The sequence below is a fragment of the Halictus rubicundus genome, chromosome 12, assembly GCF_050948215.1.
Source record: "Halictus rubicundus isolate RS-2024b chromosome 12, iyHalRubi1_principal, whole genome shotgun sequence".
In the NCBI taxonomy this organism is placed as follows: Eukaryota; Metazoa; Arthropoda; class Insecta; order Hymenoptera; family Halictidae; genus Halictus; species Halictus rubicundus.
Window position 1 is genome coordinate 10,683,839 of NC_135160.1, and position 25,059 is coordinate 10,708,897.

Here is a 25,059-nt window from a genome sequence, read left to right on the forward strand (position 1 = left end):
CAATTCTCAAGCGCTCGAAAGTGGCACGCGTTCAATTTTCAAGCGCTCCAAAGTTGCACGCGTCCAATTCTCGAAATCTCCAAAGTTGCACGCGTCCAATTCTCGAAAGCTCCAAAGTTGCACGCGTCCAATTCTCAAGCGCTCGAAAGTGGCACGCGTCCAATTCTCGAAAGCTCCAAAGTTGCACGCGTCCAATTCTCAAGCGCTCCAAAGTGGCACGCGTTCAATTTTCAAGCGCTCCAAAGTTGCACGCGTCCAATTCTCGAAAGCTCCAAAGTTGCACGCGTCCAATTCTCAAGCGCTCGAAAGTGGCACGCGTCCAATTCTCAAGCGCTCGAAAGTGGCACGCGTTCAATTTTCAAGCGCTCCAAAGTTGCACGCGTCCAATTCTCGAAATCTCCAAAGTTGCACGCGTCCAATTCTCGAAAGCTCCAAAGTTGCACGCGTCCAATTCTCAAGCGCTCGAAAGTGGCACGCGTCCAATTCTCGAAAGCTCCAAAGTTGCACGCGTCCAATTCTCAAGCGCTCCAAAGTGGCACGCGTTCAATTTTCAAGCGCTCCAAAGTTGCACGCGTCCAATTCTCGAAAGCTCCAAAGTTGCACGCGTCCAATTCTCAAGCGCTCGAAAGTGGCACGCGTCCAATTCTCGAAAGCTCCAAAGTTGCACGCGTCCAATTCTCAAGCGCTCGAAAGTGGCACGCGTCCAATTCTCGAAAGCTCCAAAGTTGCACGCGTCCAATTCTCAAGCGCTCCAAAGTGGCACGCGTTCAATTTCCAAGCGCTCCAAAGTTGCACGCGTCCAATTCTCGAAAGCTCCAAAGTTGCACGCGTCCAATTCTCAAGCGCTCGAAAGTGGCACGCGTCCAATTCTCAAGCGCTCGAAAGTGGCACGCGTTCAATTTTCAAGCGCTCCAAAGTTGCACGCGTCCAATTCTCGAAATCTCCAAAGTTGCACGCGTCCAATTCTCGAAAGCTCCAAAGTTGCACGCGTCCAATTCTCAAGCGCTCGAAAGTGGCACGCGTCCAATTCTCGAAAGCTCCAAAGTTGCACGCGTCCAATTCTCAAGCGCTCCAAAGTGGCACGCGTTCAATTTTCAAGCGCTCCAAAGTTGCACGCGTCCAATTCTCGAAAGCTCCAAAGTTGCACGCGTCCAATTCTCAAGCGCTCGAAAGTGGCACGCGTCCAATTCTCGAAAGCTCCAAAGTTGCACGCGTCCAATTCTCAAGCGCTCCAAAGTGGCACGCGTTCAATTTTCAAGCGCTCCAAAGTTGCACGCGTCCAATTCTCGAAAGCTCCAAAGTTGCACGCGTCCAATTCTCAAGCGCTCGAAAGTTGCACGCGTCCAATTCTCAAGCGCTCCAAAGTTGCACGCATCCAATTCTCAAGCGCTCTCAAACTCCTCGCGCCCAATTTTTAACCTTCCGAAGTTGCACTCGTCCAATTCTCAAGCGCCCCAAAGTTTGTACGCACCGAATTCTTAAGCTTACCGATAGGATTCGCCATGACGATGAAGAGAAGCTCGATCGTCTTCTCTACGCAGAAATTCGGAAAGAAATTGTTAAATGAGAGATGGTGCTCGCTCGAGATGGCTTATCGATTTAAATGAAAAGTACTATCGTTACCAAATACATTCTTTCCTCGTCCAGCTGTGACAACCAGTTTCAGAACTTCCTTATCTCGACCGGGCTTCGGCATTAGAAAAATGAAAAAGTTGACGGTTAGTAATGCTTTAAAGCGTTAACAAATGCATCGCAACGAGCCGGACGCGCCTTTCGAAAGGGGAACAACGGTGTTCGGGATATTGAGGAGTACCGTCGTAATAAATTAACCGGCACTCCTCACGACTTTCTTGCAAACGTCGCGACACCATCGCAGCTTCTTTATGGAGAAGAGAGTTCCGAGATGATGACCGCATTCGGCGGAACGAGCTCACCGACTATCATAGGGACTCGTCGACGATTTCTGAGAGAGTCGCACGGTTTTCTCTAGCTTTTCCGTCGGTTACTATCGCGTGGGAGGGTAGAACGCCTAGGGAGAAGCTCGACGAGGACTAGCAGTCATCTTGAGAGGATGAAGACTGCAGAAGGGCTGCCACTCGGTCCGAGAATTCGCCCGACGCTGCACCGGAACACTGAAACAAAAACACAGAATACCCTCGATTAGAGAAAAAAACATACTTCGAAACTATTGTAATCAGGGCTCGAATGAAACTCTTAACTCTGTCGTAATAGTTCAGTTTCAACAGTCATCGTTCGTCTTTACATTAATATGATTTCTTTCAACCGAACGGTTTTAATATTTCCACTTCGAATCCATCTACCTCTCAAGACTCCCAGGCAATCTCCTTGACACAACTTTTTAATTCCCCTCTTTTAACCAAAACTTTTATCCACTTCCAAGTTATTCAGAACGAAAGTTCTTCGTAACTGTTTTAATCAGAATCTCTGTACAACGGTTTTAAACAGTTATTTTCGGAGAGATAGCCTCGGGAAAGATCGCTGGAACAGACACGAGCAAAAATTGTCCTGTAGGGCACCGATCTGGTTCCCTACGACCAACAGCCACGCCTACTAGGGTCTCTACTCTACGCAGAGAGAGAGAGAGAGAGAGAGAGAGAGAGAGAGAGAGAGAGAGAGAGAACGAGAAAACGTGACTAGCCATGTATTTTTATAAACGTTGCTCGTGGGTTAAACACAGCGCCCGTTGATCATGCCTGCGATACAGCACGGAAAAATTGAAATTACGGGAGGCAGAGTAAAAACAATCCGATTGAAAGGTGAAATACGAAGCTCTCCGTTGGGAATCGGAGCTGGGATCAACGCGGGTCGATGTCACTGCCGCGGGCGTTGATCGCGTTCCGCTCGCTCCAGCCCCGCCTGCTCGACGAACCTATGCCAACGCTCGCGTTTCGACGCGTTCCATGCCACACGCCTTCGGAGTTTGGAGAGCAATCTTGCGCGTAAATGTGCGATTTCCTATACGCGATTCCCTCTGCCACTGGTCGTCTTTCATTTCTGGTTTAGTTCTTGTTGGTTCGATTCGCTCGCGGTTAATTCGAACGTCTCGGAATCGCAAGCGTTCTCAAGTTGAACGCGTTTAATTCTCAAGCGCTCTCACGTTGCAGGCACTACATTCTTGAGAAGTGCCCTCAAGTTGTAAGCACCCAATTCTCAAGCGTTCTGAAGTTTTAAGCTCCCGTTTCTTAAGGGCTCTGAAGTTGCAAGCTCTCAATTCTGTAGCGCTCTCAAGTTGTGAGCCCTCAATTCTTAAGCGTTCCCAAGTTATAAGCACTCCTTTCTCAAGCACTCTCCGAAGTTGTAAGCACTCTATTCTGAAGCGCTCCCAAGTTGTAAGCACCCGATTCTTAAGCGCTCTGAAGTTGCAACATCTCAATTTTGTAGCGCTCTGAAGTTGTAAGCATTGAATTCTCAAGCGCTCCCAAGTTGTAAGCACCCGATTCTTAAGCGCTCTGAAGTTGCAACATCTCAATTTTGTAGCGCTCTGAAGTTGTAAGCATTGAATTCTCAAGCGCTCCCAAGTTGTAAGCACTCGATTCTTAAGCGCTCTGAAGTTGCAAGCTCTCAATTCTGTGACACTCTGAAGTTGTAAGCACTCAATTCTCAAGCGCTCCCAAGTTGTAAGCACCCGATTCTTCAGCGCTCTGAAGTTGCAACATCTCAATTTTGTAGCCCTCTGAAGTTGTAAGCACTGAATTCTCAAGCGCTCTCAAGTTGTAAGCACTCGATTCTCAAGCGCTCCCAAGTTGTAAGCACCCGATTCTTAAGCGCTCTGAAGTTGCAAGATCTCAATTTTGTAGCGCTCTGAAGTTGTAAGCATTGAATTCTCAAGCGCTCCCAAGTTGTAAGCACTCGATTCTTAAGCGCTCTGAAGTTGCAAGCTCTCAATTCTGTAGCGCTCTCAAGTTGTAAGTACTCAATTCTCAAGCGCTCCAAAGTTGCACGCATCGAATTCTCAAGCGCTCCGAAAGTACACGCGCCAAAATCGCAAGCGTCCAATTCTCAGGCACTCCCAAATGGCACGTAGCCCAATTCTCAAGCGCTGTCGAATTGCACGCGTCCAATTCACATGCCTGCTGTTTCGCACACGTCCAAATCACGCAAATTCAATCCAGAACATTAGAATGAATTAAAAATCTACAAAGTATGCAAGGATTTGTGAACTCCGTGGTCCTACATCGATTCGCGCGATTTTCCGAAGCGAGACATTTTCCCGTCGCGCTAAAAGATTCCGGTGAACAAAAGTGAAATGATTCTCGGAGGAATCGGAGTCACCGGCGCGACGGTCGTAGGGTTGGCAGGATCGATGGTTGCGGAGGCAAAGACCGCCTCGCCGAGCATTGTTTAAACGATCCGTCGTGCCGGCACGGAAAAATTTCCCGTCACCGCGCGAACAGCGAGGGGCGAGCCCTTCGGGCCAGCAATGAAAACTTGAAAAGTTGCTGGTTTTTTCATTCTCGTTCGTCGCTCGGCTCGACCAGGCCCAACCCGCGCCGCTGAAAGCACACACGATGCTGATTTCCCAGCGGGTATCGTCCATCTATAGATTCGTGCCTCGGGGTTGTTTAGTCTCGCAGGCTCTGTGCGCACGAGTACCTGTCGGCAGCCCTATATTTTTCATCCCACTTATTCGACCATGGTAGTCCCGATCGCGAAATTTAACGACATTTAACCTAATATTTTATTGCATAGACATTTAGTCTCTCATTCGATTTACTCTCTCATTCGATTTACTCTCTCAGTCCTCGGTGCAGGAATAAACTTCTGCCCAGCCAAATTTTATTTCTCCCGGCCATGGATCGACGAGAAAACAAAGATTGTTCTCGTAAAATTTATCCCTCGTTCCAACGATTTCCGTCAGTCTCGATTTCGTCTCCCGACAATTTCGTACCGTCATCTGTTTGTCCGTCGAGCGATTCCTCGATACTTTGATTCGTAAGAAGCGGACGAAATCGTTTCGAAGCTTTCAATCGGCTTTTCCGGTCTCGTGGCACGCAGGCGCGTGCCCGAACGGCAGAGTATCGTCCGGTTAAATACAGCGTGTAATTGAAATCGCGAACAACGAAAGGCTCGAGACTAATCGGCGATCGAAAAATGAAGAGTCGTGGTCCATTTAACCGAGGCTCGACCGCAACCCGTTTGCCGGTTCGATAAACGGCTGACGCTTGAATAAAGAGAGAAACCAGAAAGAGATAGAGAGGGAGAGGGAGAGAGAGAGAGAGAGAGAGAGAGAGAGAGAGAGAGAGAGAGAGAAAGATGGTCTCTCGTTCGAGTTACGATTTGCGCGAGACGCGGACCCATAAAATGCGTCGAACCCCTGCCCCCGGTATTTTCGTTTCATCCCCTTTCATCCTTTAATCGTAATAATATCGCAGTCGGTTGGCGCGATCGCTTTCCAGGCAGCTGCGCAGCCAACTATTACTGATCAGCCAACGATTCACAGAGAACGCTGCAAACGCAGTTGGTATCAAGAGAAAAAAAAACGTGCAATTACCAAGCTTTCTCGAGTTGCACGCGACAAAATTCTACGCGGTTCAAATACTGCGTGTCCACTTCGCAAGCGTTTTAAAGTTGCATGCGCCCAAATCACAAGTGTCCAATTTGGAAGCGCTCAGTTCGGAAACGCTCAGTCCCGAAGCGCTCAGTTCCGAAGCGCTCAGTTCCGTAGCGCTCAGTTCCGAAGCGTTCAGTACGAAAGCGCTCAGTTCGGTAGCGCTCACTTCGGAAGCGCTCAGTTCAGTAACGTTCAGTTCGGTAGCGCTCAGTTCGGAAGCGCTCAGTTCCGAAACGCTCAGTTCCGAAGCGCTCAGTTCGGTAACGCTCAGTTTTGATGCGCTCAGTTCCGAAGCGCTCAATTCGGAATCGCTCAATTTGCACGCGTCCGGATCACAAGCGCTCCCAAGTTGCATGCGCTGAAATCGCAAGTGTCCAATTTGGAAGCGCTCAATTCGTGCACGATTTAAATGTTGCACGTCGAATTCGCATGCGCTTCGAAGTTGCACGCGTCCGATTCTCAGGCGCTCCAATTTGCAATTTCAAATTGCAAGCGTCTAATTCGAACGCATCCGAATCGCACGCGGTTGAAATCCTACGCGTCCGCAAATTGCCTGTCGGATTTCCAGCTCGTGTTTCGCCGTTTAATTATTTGATTCGCGTCGAATGGCCAGCGATGGCTCCGACGCGGGGACAATGCTCGGACCGGTCCATCAAAAGATAGAAATCTGCTCTCGTAATTTCGAAAACGGCGGCGAAGTGCTGCGAGCGCGTTTTGTCGCTGAAATTTCAGGCTTTGCTCGCTGGGCTTTGCGCGAGAGCCGTGATGCTTTTCAAAAAATTTCATTGGCGATGCGTTTCATCGGTTTCGCGGTCGGCGCTTCTGCACAATGGCTTAACGGGCTCTGTGGAATTACTCTTATTTCTACCCATTTATTGTTGCTTTTTACTTGGTTTTATACGGAAGTAAACCAGAAGGATTCGATGCGCGGTAGTCAATTAACGTTTCATGTTTGGTCTTCCAGTCTTTTCCGTTCTTTTCTGTGCCTTGGAAAAATTCAATATTTATATGCCGTAAAATAAACGTGACCATAGATGCTTCATCCTTCTGTTTTTGCTTATCCAGAACTGCATTTTAAACGAATGCGCGCTGGACCTCGTGCACCGATTCACTGTTTCACTGCATTCTAGCCGTGTTTCCGGATCGCTAGTTGCTGACCAGAGCTTTTAATTGGTCGAACGAACAATTTTGCACGGTTCCATGCCGGTTCGTTGCACCGCGAGAAGAAAGGGGAGCACGAAACTGCATGCTCGTGCACCGATTTGTTTTTCCGAAGAGCACGAGAACCCGAAACGGAAAGGGATGCTGTTTCGCGGTGCGGATATTGTTTATACAGATATTGTGCACCAAAACAGTTCGCAGTTGCGACGTTGTACAGCGTAACAAGAAACTTAAGTACATTGTTCGAGCTGCAACTGCCTTATGCAGGCGTAAATTAACAATTCTCGAATATACCTCCACGTAGCTGCTTGAAAATTTAAACAATCCTCTGCCTCCTCGTTCAGTCTCTAAATACTGCGAGGCAAGATCGATCTCTGTCGATTAATTGGATCAGAATTAACCCTTTACAAACGAGGATTTTTCAAGATTCTAACTAAATCATATATTAAAGTGTTAAACACAGTAGAAGGCTACTATGTTAACAATAGGAGTCGACCAGGAGTTTAATACGATAACTAATCCTCGAACCCCAATTTCGAATCAAACGATCATTTTATTAAAAATCTGTCCATCCGCGTGAGTTTTATTTCCACGTCCCGGAGGATTGTCTCGCAGCATTCCAGCCAATCATATTCTTCCCCGCTGCCCATTGTGCCCACGCCTTGCCCGTTAATGGCGACGGCAGCGAAACGATCAACCGCAAGGCAAAACGATCCCGCAGAATCGAATCGTCCGAGTTGCTGAAAATATTCGCGAGAGAAACGCTGCTCCCGTGTCCTACGTGACGGGAATAATTCCCGGCCGACCGAACTGTAATTTACAGGTTGCGCGAGGAAACGTGCAAAAAACACGCGCACACACTCACACGGCCGTTTCGTAGCTGCGGGTCGACGTAATATCCGCGGGAATTAAATTAAGCAGCGCGGGAACCGTTTTTTATCCGGCTCTGAATGGAAAGCTTGTCAAATATTTATTTAACCGGGTCCGCGGTCCTGCCCGGACGTCGCCGCAAAAAATTAGACCGCCGATAGAATTGCTCGTTGAAGATAAACCCCTATTGAATCGTGTTCGCGGGGGAGGAGACTTTCAGCGTATCCTGATCGACCAGGATAAACCGAACTGATGGACGGGATATTGTAAAACGGTGGAAACGCTCCGAAGAAAAACTGGGAATTTCTGCTCGCCGTTTCCCTCCGCCCACGATCACCCTAACTTCTCCGATATGTTGAGGAACCCCCGATGACTAATGGGATAAACAGTCTCTCGAATAGTCCAGGTCGATTCATCCTACGTTGACTGTAAAAATTACTACTAGCCCTTTGCGGTCGTGTTAAGTTTATGGGGATAAGATCAGTAGACTGCGGATTTTGTGCATTTATGAGAAAAATGGGTAGGCGTATTTTAAAACAGTAGAAACATTGGAACAATTTTAAAATACTGTTACATTATTTTCAACCTATTAAACGCACTAAGAGAGAAAATAAATTTCTTTTTCTCTCCAGTCTGTTGCACTTCAGGTAGAATATTTTTATTTTGCTCAAAGATCCGCAGTCTAAAGGTCGGTATGGTTCTTTGCTGTGGTGGCTGAGAGCATACATACGATTGGAACGGTAAAAAAGCTTTGGTGCCTGAGAGTGTACATAAGACCGCAAAGGGCTAGAATAATGACTGAACAACGAGCTGCTGAACAGCTTTAACGCTAAACCTCAAAAGTAACTGGTTACCTTGTAAAAATGACATTTTTATTTAGACTTTGTGCGGCTCCTACTGTAATGCTCTCCTAAAGATATCCGTACAATCATTTCTTACGAAATAATTTTTATTATTTCAATAATTGTAGAATAAAAAATCTGGAACCGGTCATTTTGACCGGTGGTGGTAGGTTCAGTGTTAACCCTTAACACTTTTGCTTGCCGGGTCCAATCCCGCGTATATGGCGGCAAAAATCAAATCATCTTAAATTAAAACATCTTGTTATCCTATTACTCTGAATATAGGGGGTGTGGCCGGACGGGTGGTACAACCGGGCAGGGGATGATTCTACATGTAAAACTAAGTCGAAAAAAAGGAATAACATCTTTTCGTTTGACGCCTGGTTTTCGAGAAAATCGAGTTTAAAGATCCTCTCGGTATCGCGTGCTTGAGTATACGCGGCAAGTAGAATGGGTTGGTCATGGTCAGACGCGTCAGACGATTCCTAGCTAATAACATTTGTATTTCCTGCATTTTCAAAATCGGTTTTCTCGAAAGCGAAGCGTCGAACGGAAGATTATTTTTCCGACTTATTTTTACATGTAGAATCATCCCCTGCCCGGTATATCAACCCTTAGCACTCCAAAGCCGCCGCTAAACATTGCTGTATCATTATTCAAAATATTTTTGACGTTACTCTAAATCTGTTTGTATTTAATAAAGCACTAAACACTTCAGTGTTGTAGCATTGCACCATTTTAAAAATGAAACACAAAAGATATCTACAAGGGAAATATTCTAGGTCGGAAGAATCGTGTCGCTTTGGAGTTAAAATAGCTTCGAGTGCAAAGGGTTAATAAATTTTCACTGAAATATAAATACTTTCCTTTCTATATTTGATGTAAAAACGTTGAGTTCACAGTTTCTCTTCGTATGAAAATGGGACCTGGTGGGAGGTAAACTTGAAATACTTCCGGCCCCTGAAGGGTTAATTGAAACCCAATTGTTTAACCCTTTGCACTCGAATGGCGATTCGGAGGCGCCGGTGAACGTGGGGACACAGTAATTCTTAAGTTGCAGGTTTATCGGAAATGGAAGCGGAAGATAATAGTAATTGGTCGAGGATTTATGCATGGAATTTTTGCGCGGGTGATATATCGAAATGGACGGTGGCAGCCGCGGGGTTGGAACGACAGGGGGGGTTTATAATGTTCGCCGGTGTTTGCGTAACGCCTTACGCGATCCGGAACGGAACAGCGAGAGGACGCGAGAGGACGCGAGAGGACGCGAGAGGCCGCGGGGGTTCTGGACGCTGCAGGCCGCAGTTCTGTCTACGCTGTTTGCTAAATTCGCCGGGCTGTGTGCGCGTGCATGGAGTGGCCGTTCCGTCGGGTAATGATTACCAACAGTAAACGCGGTTACGAGGCGGGCAAACGATAGCCGAACGGTATCGGCTTTAGTTCATATCCGTGCGATTGTTACGCAAACCGCTGGCCCGGTTCTATTACGAAACAAATGCGCGTTAAACAATTACTGTACATGTCGCGGCTCTGTATCTCTCTCTCTCTCTCTCTCTCGCAGCTCGCGGGGCTTCGCTGAACCGATTTTCGATCAGCAGCGGAAAACGGCCGCGAATCTAATAGAAGCTTCGAAGCGATTTGTGCCGCGGCTGTTATCTTTGCATTGGCCTGCGGGTCGCGTTGCGGTTTTGCGGCGCGGAACCCTCCGCGCTGCCGAAATTTTTCATAATCCGCAGGCTTTTCGATTAGCGGCCGCCGCGCCGGCTCTCGACGTGCTTCGATCACCGAACCAAGAGAGGGAGAGAGAGTGAGAACTCGCGCATTCAAAGAGTTACACGAACCAATTCCGAAATCTTTTAATCTCGCGTTTCCACCGGGCAGAAAACGCTGTTTCCAACGCGCGATCGACAGCGAACCGAGTTTACCTTCTACCTCCCTTCCAGTTTCACCGCGCGAATGGAAATTTCGAGGAAACTTCGATCCCCCGGACAAATATTTCCCGAAATCTTCCGGCGAAAGGGTCGATCGTAATCTGAATGCCAACGCACGGCGGACATAGTTCGACGGTCCGGTTTAACGACAATTATCCCGGATATTCGTCGACGTTATAGCCGAAAGCCCCGCAAAAGCGATGAATGCTCGATCGAGAGTACCTTGCTGAACTGCGGCGAAGTTCATTTACAATAAAAATATCAAGGTAAAACACACAAGGTGAAACACGAGCTTACCGCAGAGAATTTTCTATCTTTCCATTTCGCAAGTTCTTCTCCGGCCTGAACTTTATCTGCTCTCGTCTGAACTTCGATGATGTGAAAACAATTTTCAAAAAAAGTTCCAACGTTCGTGTTCCAAATGGAATCCCTGAAAATGTTCCGTGGCTCACTCTCTATCTCTCGTTTCTGCCAGTAAATAACTATAATTGTGTCTGCTTTAATACTTTCAGTGCTGCGTCTTTCTGAAATGCGGAATTATTTGTCCGGCTTTGTAAATTAATTTTTAACGCGTCCAGCGTAGCAATTTATTTAATTGAATGAATTACTCTGATTGTACGGAATTTCTGAGGCTGCTGGATGGGCACTAAAAGCGTTAATTAACACCTAAGCCTGCCACAGTGAAATCATCGGTATTATTTCTCACAATTATTGAAATTATAAAAATTGATTTATGGAAAATAGTGGAATAAACTTCCTTGTTCAAGCACCTATTAATATCGAAAATTGCGGACAATAAATTTAGTCTTGCCACTTTCATAATATTCACCAGTGTTAACATTTACCGGATACTTTTAATCCCGGTGGGTTTAACGCTAGGTTTACCTTATAAATATATCAAGAATGTGTCTAGCCAAATGATTGGTCGCTTTTTAAATAATTTACATCGAAAGAAATAAATTCCTCATGGATGCATCATTACAATCTGAATAATCGTGAGTTAACCCTTAGCACTCGAATGGTGACCGTATTAATAAATTACGAGTAAATTGTGTCATTTTCGTATGCATGACATCACAAGAAATATATAGAAGCAAAATATTCTAGGTACGAAGAAATGTTTCGTTTTGGAGTTAAAATAGGTTCGAGTGCAAAGGGTTAAAAATAGTGGAATTTGTCATTTTTATGGTTATGTTATGGTACATTCTAACTACCAAGTTCGGACCAAACGGACTTTCTATTGGTCGAAAGATTTCTGTTGGCATTCGCTGGGAAGTGGTGGCCGTTTTCGCAGGCCGATCACGTCGGAACTGTTATTAGCCGAGGAGGGAATTTCTCGGTTTATTATATTCGTTCGGTAAGGGTTGCGCGATGGGGGAAAGATGGTCGGCCCTCTCGCCCGATTCGATCCCTCTCACCGGTGCTTTGATCCTCGGCCATCGAGCCCACAGCCCGATCCATTCCCAAGGTTGCCATTCCCTCGCGAATCCTTCCATCACTGTCGTTGCGTCGTTTCTCTCGGGGCTAGAACGTTTCGAGAAGGTCCTGGACTCGAGAATCCTTCGGCGTCGACGGGAAGAACCACGAGGGACGCAAGGATTAGAGGAAAGGAGCGGACGATTTACACGGACCTTGTAACCCCGATACTCGAGGGCAATCCCGTTGCCGTGGCGACGGATAATCCGAAAGTTTGGCACATTTCTTGCCCCGATAGCCTTGTACCCGATCCCCCGGATTTTCGAGTCGCGTTCCTCGGATCCTGGCGAAAGTGAATAATGTATCGATAGTTCTGTTCGTCGCTGTACCGCGGATCTGACGCACTTATAACCAAAATCGGTGGAATTTGAAACAATGAAAAAATCGACACGTTCGCTACCAGCATTTCGCCGCTTATCTTCACTGTCAACCGTTAGACCGTAAACCTTTTTACGGGGCCCTCAACCCACGGGTCTTTTCGTATCTGATGCTGTGTTTTTAGCGGGCAATAGTTCTTCGGAAAATCGAAAAAAAAAATGCATACACCACCTTCGAACATCCTAAATTGAGATCGAGAAATTCGTTGAAATACACAGGCTCGCCATAGTATTCGAACGCCCATTAAAACGGTATAAATTGCTCAAAAAAGTCAGGTCGTTCGATGCAATTTTAAAAAAGTCATACTGTTTTAACCTCTTAAGCACTGCACGCCACTATAGTGGGTTTCCGTGGAAAGCATCAGTTCGAACGGTACGAACCACTATAGTGGCTTTTCTGCCGTCCGCGGCCAGGGGTGCCGTCCCTGGGAAAAGGAGTTCCGGACGATCGCGCCGTACCTGTGAGATAGAGTTGCGGACGATTATTTTATGTTGTAAATAGTCCGGACACAAATGACCCCCCTTTACAATTTGACGATTGAAATGACCTGTGTACCCCGAGGAACGTATGCGTAAGGCTCGATTGGCAGATCATGAGTCGCCCCGGTGAGAAGCAAATTAGTAACGGTATAGGTAGCACAGTCACCAACGCGGTGATCGATTCGATCGAATCGGTATCCATCATGGTAAAAGTGGCTCGCGAGGATGCGACGAGGATATCGTGCCGCGTGTATCCGATTTTCAACGTGACTTGGAACCCTTCGGGGTCGGCCGCGTCGATTCGAATCAATTCGAACGTTGAATTTCGACGTTTTCCGGGCTCCCCATCCCCCCCCCCCCCGGAACGACGGATGGCATCATGCGCGATAACGGACGGAATTCGCCGTTCGAACGGGAAATTTTCTACCCGGGGCTACGGTAAATATGAAGATACGGGGGATCGAAAAATGGCGGATTCGACGCGCGACAACTCGGCCACCGGGGGGGGGGGGGCAATTATCGTCCGCCGTTTCTACCTTTACGAATGCGCGAACTTTTCCTATTCGACGGCCGACCCGCGACGCCCCGTATATTTCCCGGCACAGGTAATCTCGCCTCTCGCAGGTGGGCTAATCGTTGCTGCGGGTGGGGCTTCCCCAGGTACCCGAGCTTCCGGGTACACTGGTACCCGCATCAAAGAGAAACGAACCTGTTACCGTCGATTCATTATTCACCGGGCGAGTCCGAGGTCAGACGTCGAGAGGAAAAAGGAACGGGATGGGAGTCCTCTCGGTCAAATAATTATTAATCGGCCGACGGTGACGTCAGCCGATACCAGAATCACGCAACTTGCATCATCGTTGATGCAAGCTTCTTGCACTTTGGGAACTTCGTGATGCAGGAACTGCTTAGTTCGAATGACGGCTCCGAGGCGCCACTGGAAATTGTCACAACAATATTCAACCCACTATATTTACATAAATTCGTTTTTATCCAGGACATTGTTGAAATTCAGTTTCGTTGAATAAGCGAATAAAATAGCGCCAATTTCATCTGTGTATTATGCAAAATGTATGGAATCTAAATATTCTTGATCGGAAGAACTATCTTGGCTGCGAAGGGATAATCATAATTCATGAAATATAACGAGATGGTACCAGCGCGGAGTATTTGCAATTTTATTCATTTATGAGAAAAATTAGATGAAATTCGAAACAATGAAAATACTCCAAGAATTTAAAAACACTGTTCTATTGTTTCCAACTCGATGAAATTATTAACCCCTTGCACTACGATTTATTCTGTGATTATAATGATTAGAAATTCTTTTCGTCGTTCAGAATTTCAAAGAAAAATGAGATAGTTTATATTTATGGTATGCCTATGTTTCCTCCATAGGATATTTATCAACTAAAAGAAAATAGAATTTTATTTCGGTTTAGGAAATTAATAACATACATATTTGTTAAACTCTGTTCAGAATCTTCATCACGAGTCTGACTCGACATGGTAGAACGAGGAGTTAAGAGAGGAAACATATGAATAGAATTTTGTTATATTCAATAAATTATTAAGAGACAGACTAAGCAGTTGTTCCATGACCAAGCTCCCAAGAGGTCGGGCTCGTCGCCGTTTCCGCATTGTCTCTTGCCAACTGAACCAACAGAATATATAAAATAAGTGCAGCCTCCGTTGGATCGTCCAGCAAGTTTTTCATCGCGAAACAACCTGTTCCTCTTGTCTCATCGATATCGGAAGAGCTCCTAGACCGTCACCCTGGTTCACCGAACTTTCGGAACTCACCGACGATACCAATCTAATCGTAAACTCGACGTCGAACGAGACCTCTCTCTCTCTCTCTCTCTCTCTCTCTCCTCCCGTCCGTTTCTACGCGAGAGACAACTTTCTCGGATCCATCGGTCAACGGCAGAACACTGCGAGCTGCGCCAGAATCCGATCGAACGAGCTCCGAATCCTCCCTGCCCTTTTACACCCACTCAAGACTCTACTTGTCCGTGGAATGAATCTGTTAGATGTCCAGACGAAGAATGTTCCTGGTGGACTACGGATCTCTTTATTAGGGTGACCGGGACCGGGGAAACTGAAAATCGGGAACGAAATGTCAGGAATAAAACACGAAAGAAAAAGTCTTTCAAACGTTGCGAATTCTTGCCCGCAACCTTGAAAATAAAACAATGAAGGGGTTGAATCCCCGTGTCTGTAGTAGTGTGGAACGATACAGACGTTTCAACATTCAATCGGCAGTTGAAAATTGAAAATTGGTACACCGGTACTCTCCTAAAAGTGCAGATTGACAATTGTACTGGCACAAAGGGTGCAACTTGAAAAGGAAAAGAGGGGATAAAAATTTCCCGTTCCTAAAACAAACATTAGTGCCATTTCTCGAGAACTGTATTACATGATTTCTAAGCTCCCTTTCGGTACAACACTATTATTGAAAATCCTATCAACAGGCTTCCGGTAGATAAAGGTTTCCACACAAAATTCATGTTTTCAGTGTTAGTCAGTATTTCCCCCGTTTCAGTTCAAATAAAACGGGTGGTTCTGAAAATTTCCACGAGGACTTAACCCATTAACGCCCAAGAATTTTTTTTTAAATAAAATTAATAAAACACATAACTGTACTTAGATACACGAAGCGATATATATATATATATATTTTTTTTTTTGCTCAATCGAGTACAATTGGCTTACGAATGGTGTTGGATGAAACAGTCTCTTTCAGTACACAATGTAACCTTACACTTAATGCATGCCCATCTCACCCTCATATGACTATCGTTTCTACACTGTACTGAACGAATATCAACAGAGCGTACGGGGACTCGCAGTATACCGAACTGCAGAATCAAAATATGTGCGAATATCCCATCTATGGTCGGTAAAAAAGAGATAACCATTAGTAATACAGCTTTCAACATGTTTAGTGAGTACTTGCAAACGATGGACAAAACATCTAGTCAATCTTAGATGGCGCTAGAAGCAAACAAATATAATCTTGTTATCCTGTACTCGAGGGAGTACAATGGGCGCTAATGGGTTAATTGCGAGGGGAATGGTTGACGTGGGAGGACGCCGTCTTGCGGAAAAATTTTGGATTTCGACCGACGAAACAGGACCTCGGCCATCGAGCGACTGTACCGACAAACAAGATATCAAACTAGTTCCTCGGGCTGGAAACTCGGCGGAAATCCACTCTGGACAGTCCCACGAGCAGCGTCGCGTTCGTCGAAGCCGGTAATCTCGTTTTGAAGCGACCCAGCGCGTATAGTCGCGACTATCCGCTCGAACACAGCGAAACGTTTCGAAAACCGGGTACGCGGCGGTTAAGTCCTCGCCGAGGACATCGCCGAGGATCAGGATAACGAAGAAAATCGCGGCTCTGAGACGGATGGATGGCCGCCGGATGTTTGGAACGCCGCGCGACGATGCATCCCCGAAGGCAATTAATTCGAGCGTCTAATGAGGACGCCGGAAGTGTAGCGTACCACGGTATCCGCAACATGGTTAAGGCGTAACTGATACCAATTAAATCCTCAATGGGCACGAGGCCGGCTCGATGTGTACGTTATGCGGCCGAGGGGATCGGCCACGACGTGTATTGTGTGCTTGTTACTGTACACGGACAACTAGAACAAGAACAACAACGTCGGCAACAGTATCAACAACGTCGAGGCCGTAAACCCGCGGACAGGACCGCCTCGGAACAACCCCGGATCCGAGACACAACACTCGTTCGAGAACGGGAAGAGAGTCCCGCGAGAGATTAATCCTGCGCCCGCCGCGATCGAGGCCCGTCCCCCCTGCAATTTCGAGGGAACGACGTCGCTCGTAGATCTTCCGGACGACCGCGATCGCCGATGAGCCCTTTCTATCAGCCTGCGCCCGAAAATAATCTCCGCTCTTGGCATTGAAACGCGCAACACTCAAACCTGACTCGGTTAATTATCGCTAGGCTGACGGAGCACTGAAAGCGACTGTTTCACACTACTTAATAATAATAATAATATTGCTTCATTCAGCCTTACGGCCAAGAATTGGACTCGGTTTACAATAACCTATAATTACCACAAAGTAACTATCTTATCCCTCTCCCCTTCCCTCTCTCACTCACCCACCCCTACCCTGACTATTTTACACTACTTTAGAAAAATAAGAATGCCCCTATCCAGCCATTCTTTAAATAGCGTATACTCGAAGGAATAAATTTGTTGAATAATTCTTCACAGACGGGGTATTCTTCAGGGATGGAGTCAGAATTTGATTGGCGCAAAGATCTACAGTTCCGAGGGTGATGGATCCTCCGAGAGCGTCGATCGAGCATCGTCTTGATTCTTGAAGATTCTCCTCCGCGGAAAGTTTTCGAAACGCGCGGGGAACTGAAAATACGGACATATTGTCAAGTCACAAAATATTTGTCCCTGCATCGACCGTACCGTGCGCCGGTGAACTCGTTTTTCTCGGGGAATTTTTCTTTGGCAAATTCGGAGGGAGGCTCGGCGATCGAGGCTTCGGGCCGGTTCTTAATTATTCAGAGGACTCTGCGAGGAGAAGAAGAAGCCGGACTCCGTTGGAGCGCGAGGAGACCGGGACTCTCGATTCCGAGCGACTAATACACCGGGGAATCCGCTCCATTTCCACCTCCAATTATTTATGGAAAGCAGAAGGGAGGATTTAAGTGTCCCCCGTGTGCCTTGCCCATTATCATTTAAACTAGACTCTGAAAGGGTCTCGGGTGTTCTCGTGCCAAACAGTTTCTAGGGGTGGCTTGCGCTGGGGTAGGTTCCCCCCCCCCCCCCTCCCGAATTTTCGGATAAACAAAAACGAGAGGCGGGTTATCGAGCGAACAGGCTCTCCGATGTTAATCGGTTACAGGAAGCGGCAAGAACGACGAGCGTTTCCGGGTGATCGTAATCCGTCGTGGCTGGTGATCGCGGAACAGGAAGGTCGAAGGTGAGCCACGAGGCGGGTCGGTGTCTCCCGTCTATCCCCGATGAAACTGGCTGCAACGACGTCGTAACGTCGGTATCCGTAATCCAAATATCATTGGACAAGGCTCGCGCGCACCCGGAACCTCCTCCGATATCGCGTTAATAAATTACCAACTATCGATTTTCCAACGGCGAGACACCCACGGCGTGTATCGGATTCGGCTCCTGCAAACAATCTTCGAGAACCTCTCCGGTCCTGTCCTACGCCGAGCTGGGAATTTGCAAAGGAAAACTGCTAAACCAGTGCCGATCAAAGTTTCAGGATAATTCAATGAAACAGCAGCACGGAAAAGTTCGGACTCGTCAGAACCGCCTTTGAAACCATCTTGCGGCCGCGCCGAGCAAAATTTCATCAAACTTTGGTTTACCGAACTGAAGCGTCTGCAGGGCTCGTTTCATGGCAGATGACGTAGATCGAAAGCTGTTGAATTAGCTGCACCAAAAGGTCAAGCTGTCTGGAAGATCACCTTCTGTGTTTAATCCAGCAGTCTAAAAAATTCCAAAAAATTTTTAGTCTCGCCTCGGAGTCTTCATTCGAGTGCCAAGGGTCACTGGACAATTAATTTTGCAATTGTACTGTGCCAAGAAGAAGCTTAAAAATATTTCAAACGAAATTGTTGGATTATGATACTGGCTTGTAGACTCAGGATTGAAATTGCTATTGCTGTTGAAGAGACCTAATCGATTTCCAAAAATTTTGAAACAATCGCAGAAGTTCCTGGCTCGATAATTTCTGAACCGTAAGAGATATCGACACGAAATTTGGGCTCAATAACATATTATCATTATGTTACAAATGGGTGAAAAACAAAATCAAAAAATTACTTTAGTAATATTTACTTTGTATTTGTTATTACATACTTTATGTTACGTAATTATTAATTCATTAACTTCTTGATCTAAATTTCTAATTTTCTTTGTACGTGATTTTATCCGTACATTAGATATATAAGGATCGGACGTTAGGAGTAGTCTAAGCAGTGTATCTTCATTTGCTAAAGTTCGAGAACATTTTCTGGTATTTTCTTCTCGAGCTTCCTCAGAAAGCTGCCCAATTGATAATAGTGCCCTTCGTATAATAACATAAAAATCACTGTAATACAAAAAAATTGCTCCTAATATCTTACTGTGCACGCTTAGACGATTGTCTTTCAACCGAATGCTAAAAACACGTCGAATATATTGTGACAGTCGAATGTGTAGCTGTAACATAAACATTGCATACAATGTATTGCAGAGTAGGGCGATGGATTCGAACCGCAGCTACACAGGAGTATACATAAAACTATATGGACGGACTGAACATTGACAACATTAGATATCAATAATTTGTGAAGTGGGACGAGGGGGGAACTAATTCTTGTGTGATTATATAAAAGAAGATGTACTGTAAATATTGTAATTGGTTTTAAAGCGGAATTCTGTGGAATTAAAAAAATATGCTCTATTAATGTAGAAAATCTCGCAAATTTTTCCTACTATATTCAACATCATTTCTTTAATAGAATACGTGCATGAATTGCTATTAAAAAACAAGACTTTTCGTCGCAAAAGTCTGCTCTTCAATTTAAAAAAAAAAATCGAGAGAAAATATTAAATAGGAGCGTCAGGATATCTCATTAAAGAGAAACAATTTTGTGGCGAAAAATGCTGTTCTTAAAACGTCCAAGTTTCAGTGTTTATTACAACCGTAATATTGATTAAAATGTACTAATCTTTTCATTTTCGAGGTCCATGGACATTTAAGAAATAATGTTCGTAAGAAAATGTACTAAATTGTTTCATTTTCGAGGTCCGTGGACATTTAAGAAATAATGTTCGTTGATTAGATATCGATACGAGAAAGTCCGGTTTTTGGGCTAAGTGTCACTTATTTTTCCGATCGGGACCACTATGCAGCGGCCCGGGCACCGCGAAATCGTTAAATATGTCGGTCGGTGGTGGAAAAAGTTGTAAAATAGATGGAAGGGAGACAGAAGGGAGGGAGAATAGGGAAGCATCTGCAATCTAATCACGGCTTAGCCGGGAATCGGAGGAAAAGCGTGGTGCAGAGTGGAGCGTGGTGACGCGAGCGCCAAAGGAATAGAGAAAGGAGCAAAGGGAACTCGAAGTCGAGGGTGTGGGCGGTCGCGTCGCGCAGCGGTGGATGGGGGTCGAAGCGAGTCGGGTTCCCGGAGAAAGGGTGCCGTGGAAAGGGAGAGTACACACGAGGAGGAAACCTTTCGAATCAATATGCACCGCGAATCAGCACGATGGACTTCTCTCCGGTCTATTCGACAAAGTACCAGAGACTGCGAGATCATCGTGAAAGCGACGCGCGACGCGGTACCGGCTGATGGGCTTTTCTAGGGAGTCTACCCCGCCTCTCCTCTCTCCCTCGGCAGAACCAGAATCAGAGAAGAGAGAGAGAGAGAGAGGGCGGGTGAGGGGGCGTGTGGAGAAAAAGAGGGAGGGTCGACCACCTAACCAGAATTCGATTCCTCGATCGCAGACGCGAACGAACGCGGACGGAATGCACAAACGAGATCTTGGCCCCGAGCAAGCTGCACGGACCGCCTTAAACTCGACGCGAACGAACGGTGCCCGTGATTGTGGACGGACTCGGGTCATCCCTCGAGTTTCCCTGGCCCTTTTGCTCGCCCTCCTTCCTCGTTTCGCATCCACCAACCGACCAAGCGTTGGAGGCCATAGGTACCGGAAAAATCTGCTCCTCGCGGGCACACACGGTACACCCGTTACACGCGAGCAGTGCGAATTACTCGAACATTATCGATTTCATTGCGCAACGAGAGTCGTTTCGTGGCGGAATTCAGTAGTACAAGTCAATGACAAGTCAGACAGTCGAAATTTTACGGAAAATCGAGCTTTGTATTAGGAGAATATGGTATAGAAAGAGGTGGCACGAAATTCAGTAGTACAAGTCAGTGATAAGTCACACGGTCGAAAAACTTTCGAAGTTCAGTGGTATAACTCAACGAGAAGTAGGACGTTCGGGAAAATTGAGGGTTCAATAAGTCTTTTCATTACATTGTCTTTATATATTCATTGCTGATTTTTACATGAAATGATTGCGTTATAATGCAATATAAATGTTTACATGTAACGTTGATTGCGCGTCGGTAACGGTGTTATCGCGCATGGTGACGTCCAGTAATTTGAGGTCTTCTCTTTACAAGCGCAGACGAGGAATAGCAGTAGACCAGGCTTCGGAATTAATAGCAATCCTCGAGGCAGTTTCGAGTGAATGCGTCGTCGAAAGCCACAAATAAAGTTTGTTGGCGAACTTCGAAGGAAACGTTTCAATACTGGCACCGTCTAACTTATCCGATTTCTGGCGCGACTTGTTTTCATCAGCAAACCATTTGCAATCGATTGATAATGTTTCCATGGCAGCATTATCAATTGTAACAAAAATTTTATTGGTATATTAATAGGCGACGGTGAAACGCTTACATTGTTGTCTAGAGGAGGCACACACGGTTCGATATGGTCGTGATTCAGCACGTTCAGCATCAGAGGCAAAATTGTGTCGCACAGCATAATTCCTAGCTAAACCCAATTATATTTATTATTAACGTTATCGTGATATCATCACTTAACGATTGGAAATGTATCTCCAATCGAAATAAGTCGAAGCACGGCATAAATGGGATAATAATATAGTACTGAAATATATCATGCGAAATATCATATAGAATCCGTCTGTGGGACCGACAAAAGCTAATATAATCGAACAGAGATAATCGAAGAATACTGGAAAATTGAATCGTACAGAAACATGAATAGAAACAATAAATCACGTGCTCACGTTAATGAAATTTTAATAAGAACTAATATGACACGCATAGGAACAAAATTTATATCTTTTCAGTCAAATGTATTATTTCTCTACATATGTACATGTGTGATAAAGTATTGTGTCTTTGAATAGAAGTAGAGTTGTGCTAATACAATAGGTAATTTGCATTAGCTTAGCAATTTGATTAAAAATATTATAACAAAAATACACGCAATTGCCTTCAACTTAAATTGTTAAAATGTAGTGAATTCTTATTTGTATAGACAAAAGAATGCAAGCACAATCACGCTGATTGACTTAAACTTGCAAGCACTTATTTTGAAAGAATTAATACGCATCTCTTTTGAATGTATTTTGTAACTGAATTTAAACAAGAAATTAATTTAAAATTTACTACGCTATAGTAAATAGTAACTACTACTTACCCTACATATATACTTTCTCCACTTTTACTATACAATCTTAATTGTAAAATTCGAAAGAGTTGGGAATTAATTCTTTCGCGTTTGTACTGAGAAAATGAAGGTGAGACAGAAAAATACCATATCCACTTTTACTATACAATCTTAATTGTAAAATTCGAAAGAGTTGGGAATTAATTCTTTCGCGTTCGTACTGAGAAAATGAAGGTGAGACAGAAAAATACCATATCCACTTTTACTATACAATCTTAATTGTAAAATTCGAAAGAGTTAGGAATTAATTTTTTCGCGTTTGTACTGAGAAAATGAAGGTGAGTCAGAAAAATACTATAACAAATTGAAAAATTCTCTTCTGTGACTAGAGGCCAAGCGCGGGGTGCGACAGTGCTCGTTATTTTTCGTAATTTACGGGGAGAAATGAATTTCCGCGATAAACGCATTTTCGCACGGCCGCGTATCGATACGCCGCGGTGCCCCGTCCGTTTGTCCGCGTCGGAAATTATTTGCCGAAAGAATTATCGGACAAACAGCTTTCCCGTGGCGTTCGGCGAACGAACTTTCCGCGAATCAACGGGCCGAATTATCGCGCCACTCCGCCGTGTCCCGGCAAAAATACCGGTTAATCGAATCGCGGCGATACGCGGGAAACGAAATCGAGCCCTCCCGTGGAAATTCCGCGTTCCGTGCCGTCCCATCGCGTTCCGATCAACTTAGGAAGCGGACCACCGATCCCGCGAAAATTCAATTCTGCTCTGTTTGCGCGATGCGATGCGGCGCGGTTCGACGCGATCGCGATCGCGATCGGAATTATTAACTCCGCGAATTGAACGACTAACCCGCCGGACGATTTAATTACCGTCCACCAGAAAAAAAAAACGCGTTTGTTCCCGCGCATTAATCTTCCATAAAAAGCACCATCTGCGGTGTGTAATTGGAATCCGAGTAGAACCAATTTCGCTGTCCCGTTGATCCTCCCGCGGAAAAAGATCGCCGGTTCAATTAGCGCGCACGGCACGCCCGGAAGTCTTTATGGAGCGCGGATTTTCAATGTCCCGCGATAAAAGTACGCTCGATTTTTTCACAGTTCGCTGCCCGTTCGCTGTCGCGGGACGCTTCGATCGGCGAATCCTCGTTTTACTTTCGCGTGGAAAGAGTTCGCGATACTGTCCAGAACGGGTAGACGTAATCTGCTTAATGAGCCGTGTAAGACTTCTTTGAAAGCGTAAAGGAAAAGGAATTGAATAGAACGTAGACGCAGCGCAATAAGGACGAACGCGAGCTAACGGATTATCCCGAATTTCTGTCGAAGCGAAATTCGGGGCGCTTCCGGTAGCGTCGGACGTAATTCGGCAGCCGTGCGCGCGCGCAGCGGACAAACAAGCGATCCTGTTGGCGGTTACGATGCAAAGATAATGCCCGGTCGTTTCAATCGGCCGAAAATCCGGCGATAGCGACGCGCAACGGCCCGGCCAATTGCATTAATTCCGGCAACAAGAAGGTTGCTAACGATTACCGCGGCCCTCGGTTTCCATTGGCCCGGCCGTTTTATCTCCTGTCGAGCTTGATTGGTCTCTCGATCGCGGGGACCGTGAACAAGAAATATATCTGGCGCAAACCTGCCGTGTAATCGACAGCCGCGAGCAAATTCCACGTAATTATGGAACCCGAGCCGATCCGGCCCGGGAAATAGCCATCGCAGCGATCCTCTCCCATAATTTCTTTGGAAATGCTGCGCAGAGCCGTGAGTAATTTACGTCGGTATAAGCGTTGGTTAGCAAACCTCTTCGTCGATTTCAAAAGTTCGTGCTCGAGGATATTATGGTCTACGAACAGCAGGTGGCGAGCGTCGTTCGAGCATAATTTTCTGTACGGTCCGAGTGCAGGGAAAGAAACAGGGCAGTGTTGCGCAATCATGTAGAAGAACCGTCTTAACCCTTAGCAATCCACTTCAAAATCAAGACTTTGCCTCTGACCTAGAATATTTCCATTGTGCGTGATAAACTTCCTTCTATGCGCATGTAGTTTGTTACTTAAATCCTTCAGGTACAAATACAGTGATTTCTCTATATATGTCGCCAAGGCCTGGGCGATAAACGTCGCGGAAATATCCCCACTACCGCAGGGTGTACCCCGTGAGGGGCTGCGAAGCTCGAGAGGCCTCGAGTAAACATAACATGTCTCGGGTATATCGAGAATTCACTGTAGAATTCACCGAATTCATGAAATTTATTTTAAATAGTGGCAATTTTCAATGTCGTCTTAGAATAATTTTTCCCCTTTAATTTTACCACTTGTTGCGACATCGTATAATTTAATTGCACCCCCACATGTAGCTTCGTTGGCTTAGAATAGCTGATAAATGGTGCAATTGTGATTGCATCATTGACGAGTGCACTGTAAATCAGTAAAATTATGAATTGTTGGCGCAAGAGTTTCTGTCGATTCTGACTGAACATGTGACCGGAAGTGGTTAATGGGACGAGTACTGTAAAGAATGTATAATATGTCCATATGTAGCTTCGTCGGCTTACATAGAATAGCTGATAAATACTGCAACTGTTATTGCACTGTAGATCAGTAAAATTATGAATTGTTGGCGCAAGAGTTTCTGTCGATTCTGACTGAACATGGGACCGGAAGTGGTTAATGCGAAGAGCACTGTAAAGAATGTATAATATGTCCATATGTAGCTTCGTCGGCTTACATAGAAAGGCTGATAAATACTGCAACTGTTATTGCACTGTAGATCAGTAAAATTATGAACTGTTGGCGCAAGAGTTTCTGTCGATTCTGACTGGACATGGGACCGGAAGTGGTTAATGCGACGAGCACTGTAAAGAATGTATCTAAAACGATGCACAACCTTGGAAGGAGGAGGACCGTTTCTAAGCCACGATGGAAAAGTTGGAATCGAGGAAACGGGCTATCGAGGATTGAAGTGATCTTTGGTTTCTCTTTCTCGGGCGGTTCGATTGATCCGAACCGAGGGGAAATCGTTTGAGACGAGTGCGCGCGGCCGCTCCTCGTATTTACAAGGACAGCAATCGATTCCGGCTCGTGACTCGTTCGCAAACAAGCCCTAAACAATCCGGACCGGTTCTCGGATCCGGAAGGGCC

At 45.8% G+C, this 25,059-nt stretch overlaps 1 protein-coding gene across 1 annotated transcript in view; it reads right to left on the reverse strand.

The window, feature by feature from the left end:
• Positions 1-1,208: 1,208 nt before the first annotated feature.
• LOC143360097 (uncharacterized) overlaps positions 1,209-25,059 on the reverse strand; it is a 125,234-nt gene continuing 101,383 nt past the window's right edge. Inside the window, exon 3 of the mRNA XM_076798667.1 lies at positions 1,209-2,132. Coding sequence (XP_076654782.1) covers positions 2,052-2,132 — 81 coding nt within the window. The 3' untranslated portion in view covers positions 1,209-2,051. The remainder of the gene's footprint in view (positions 2,133-25,059) is intronic.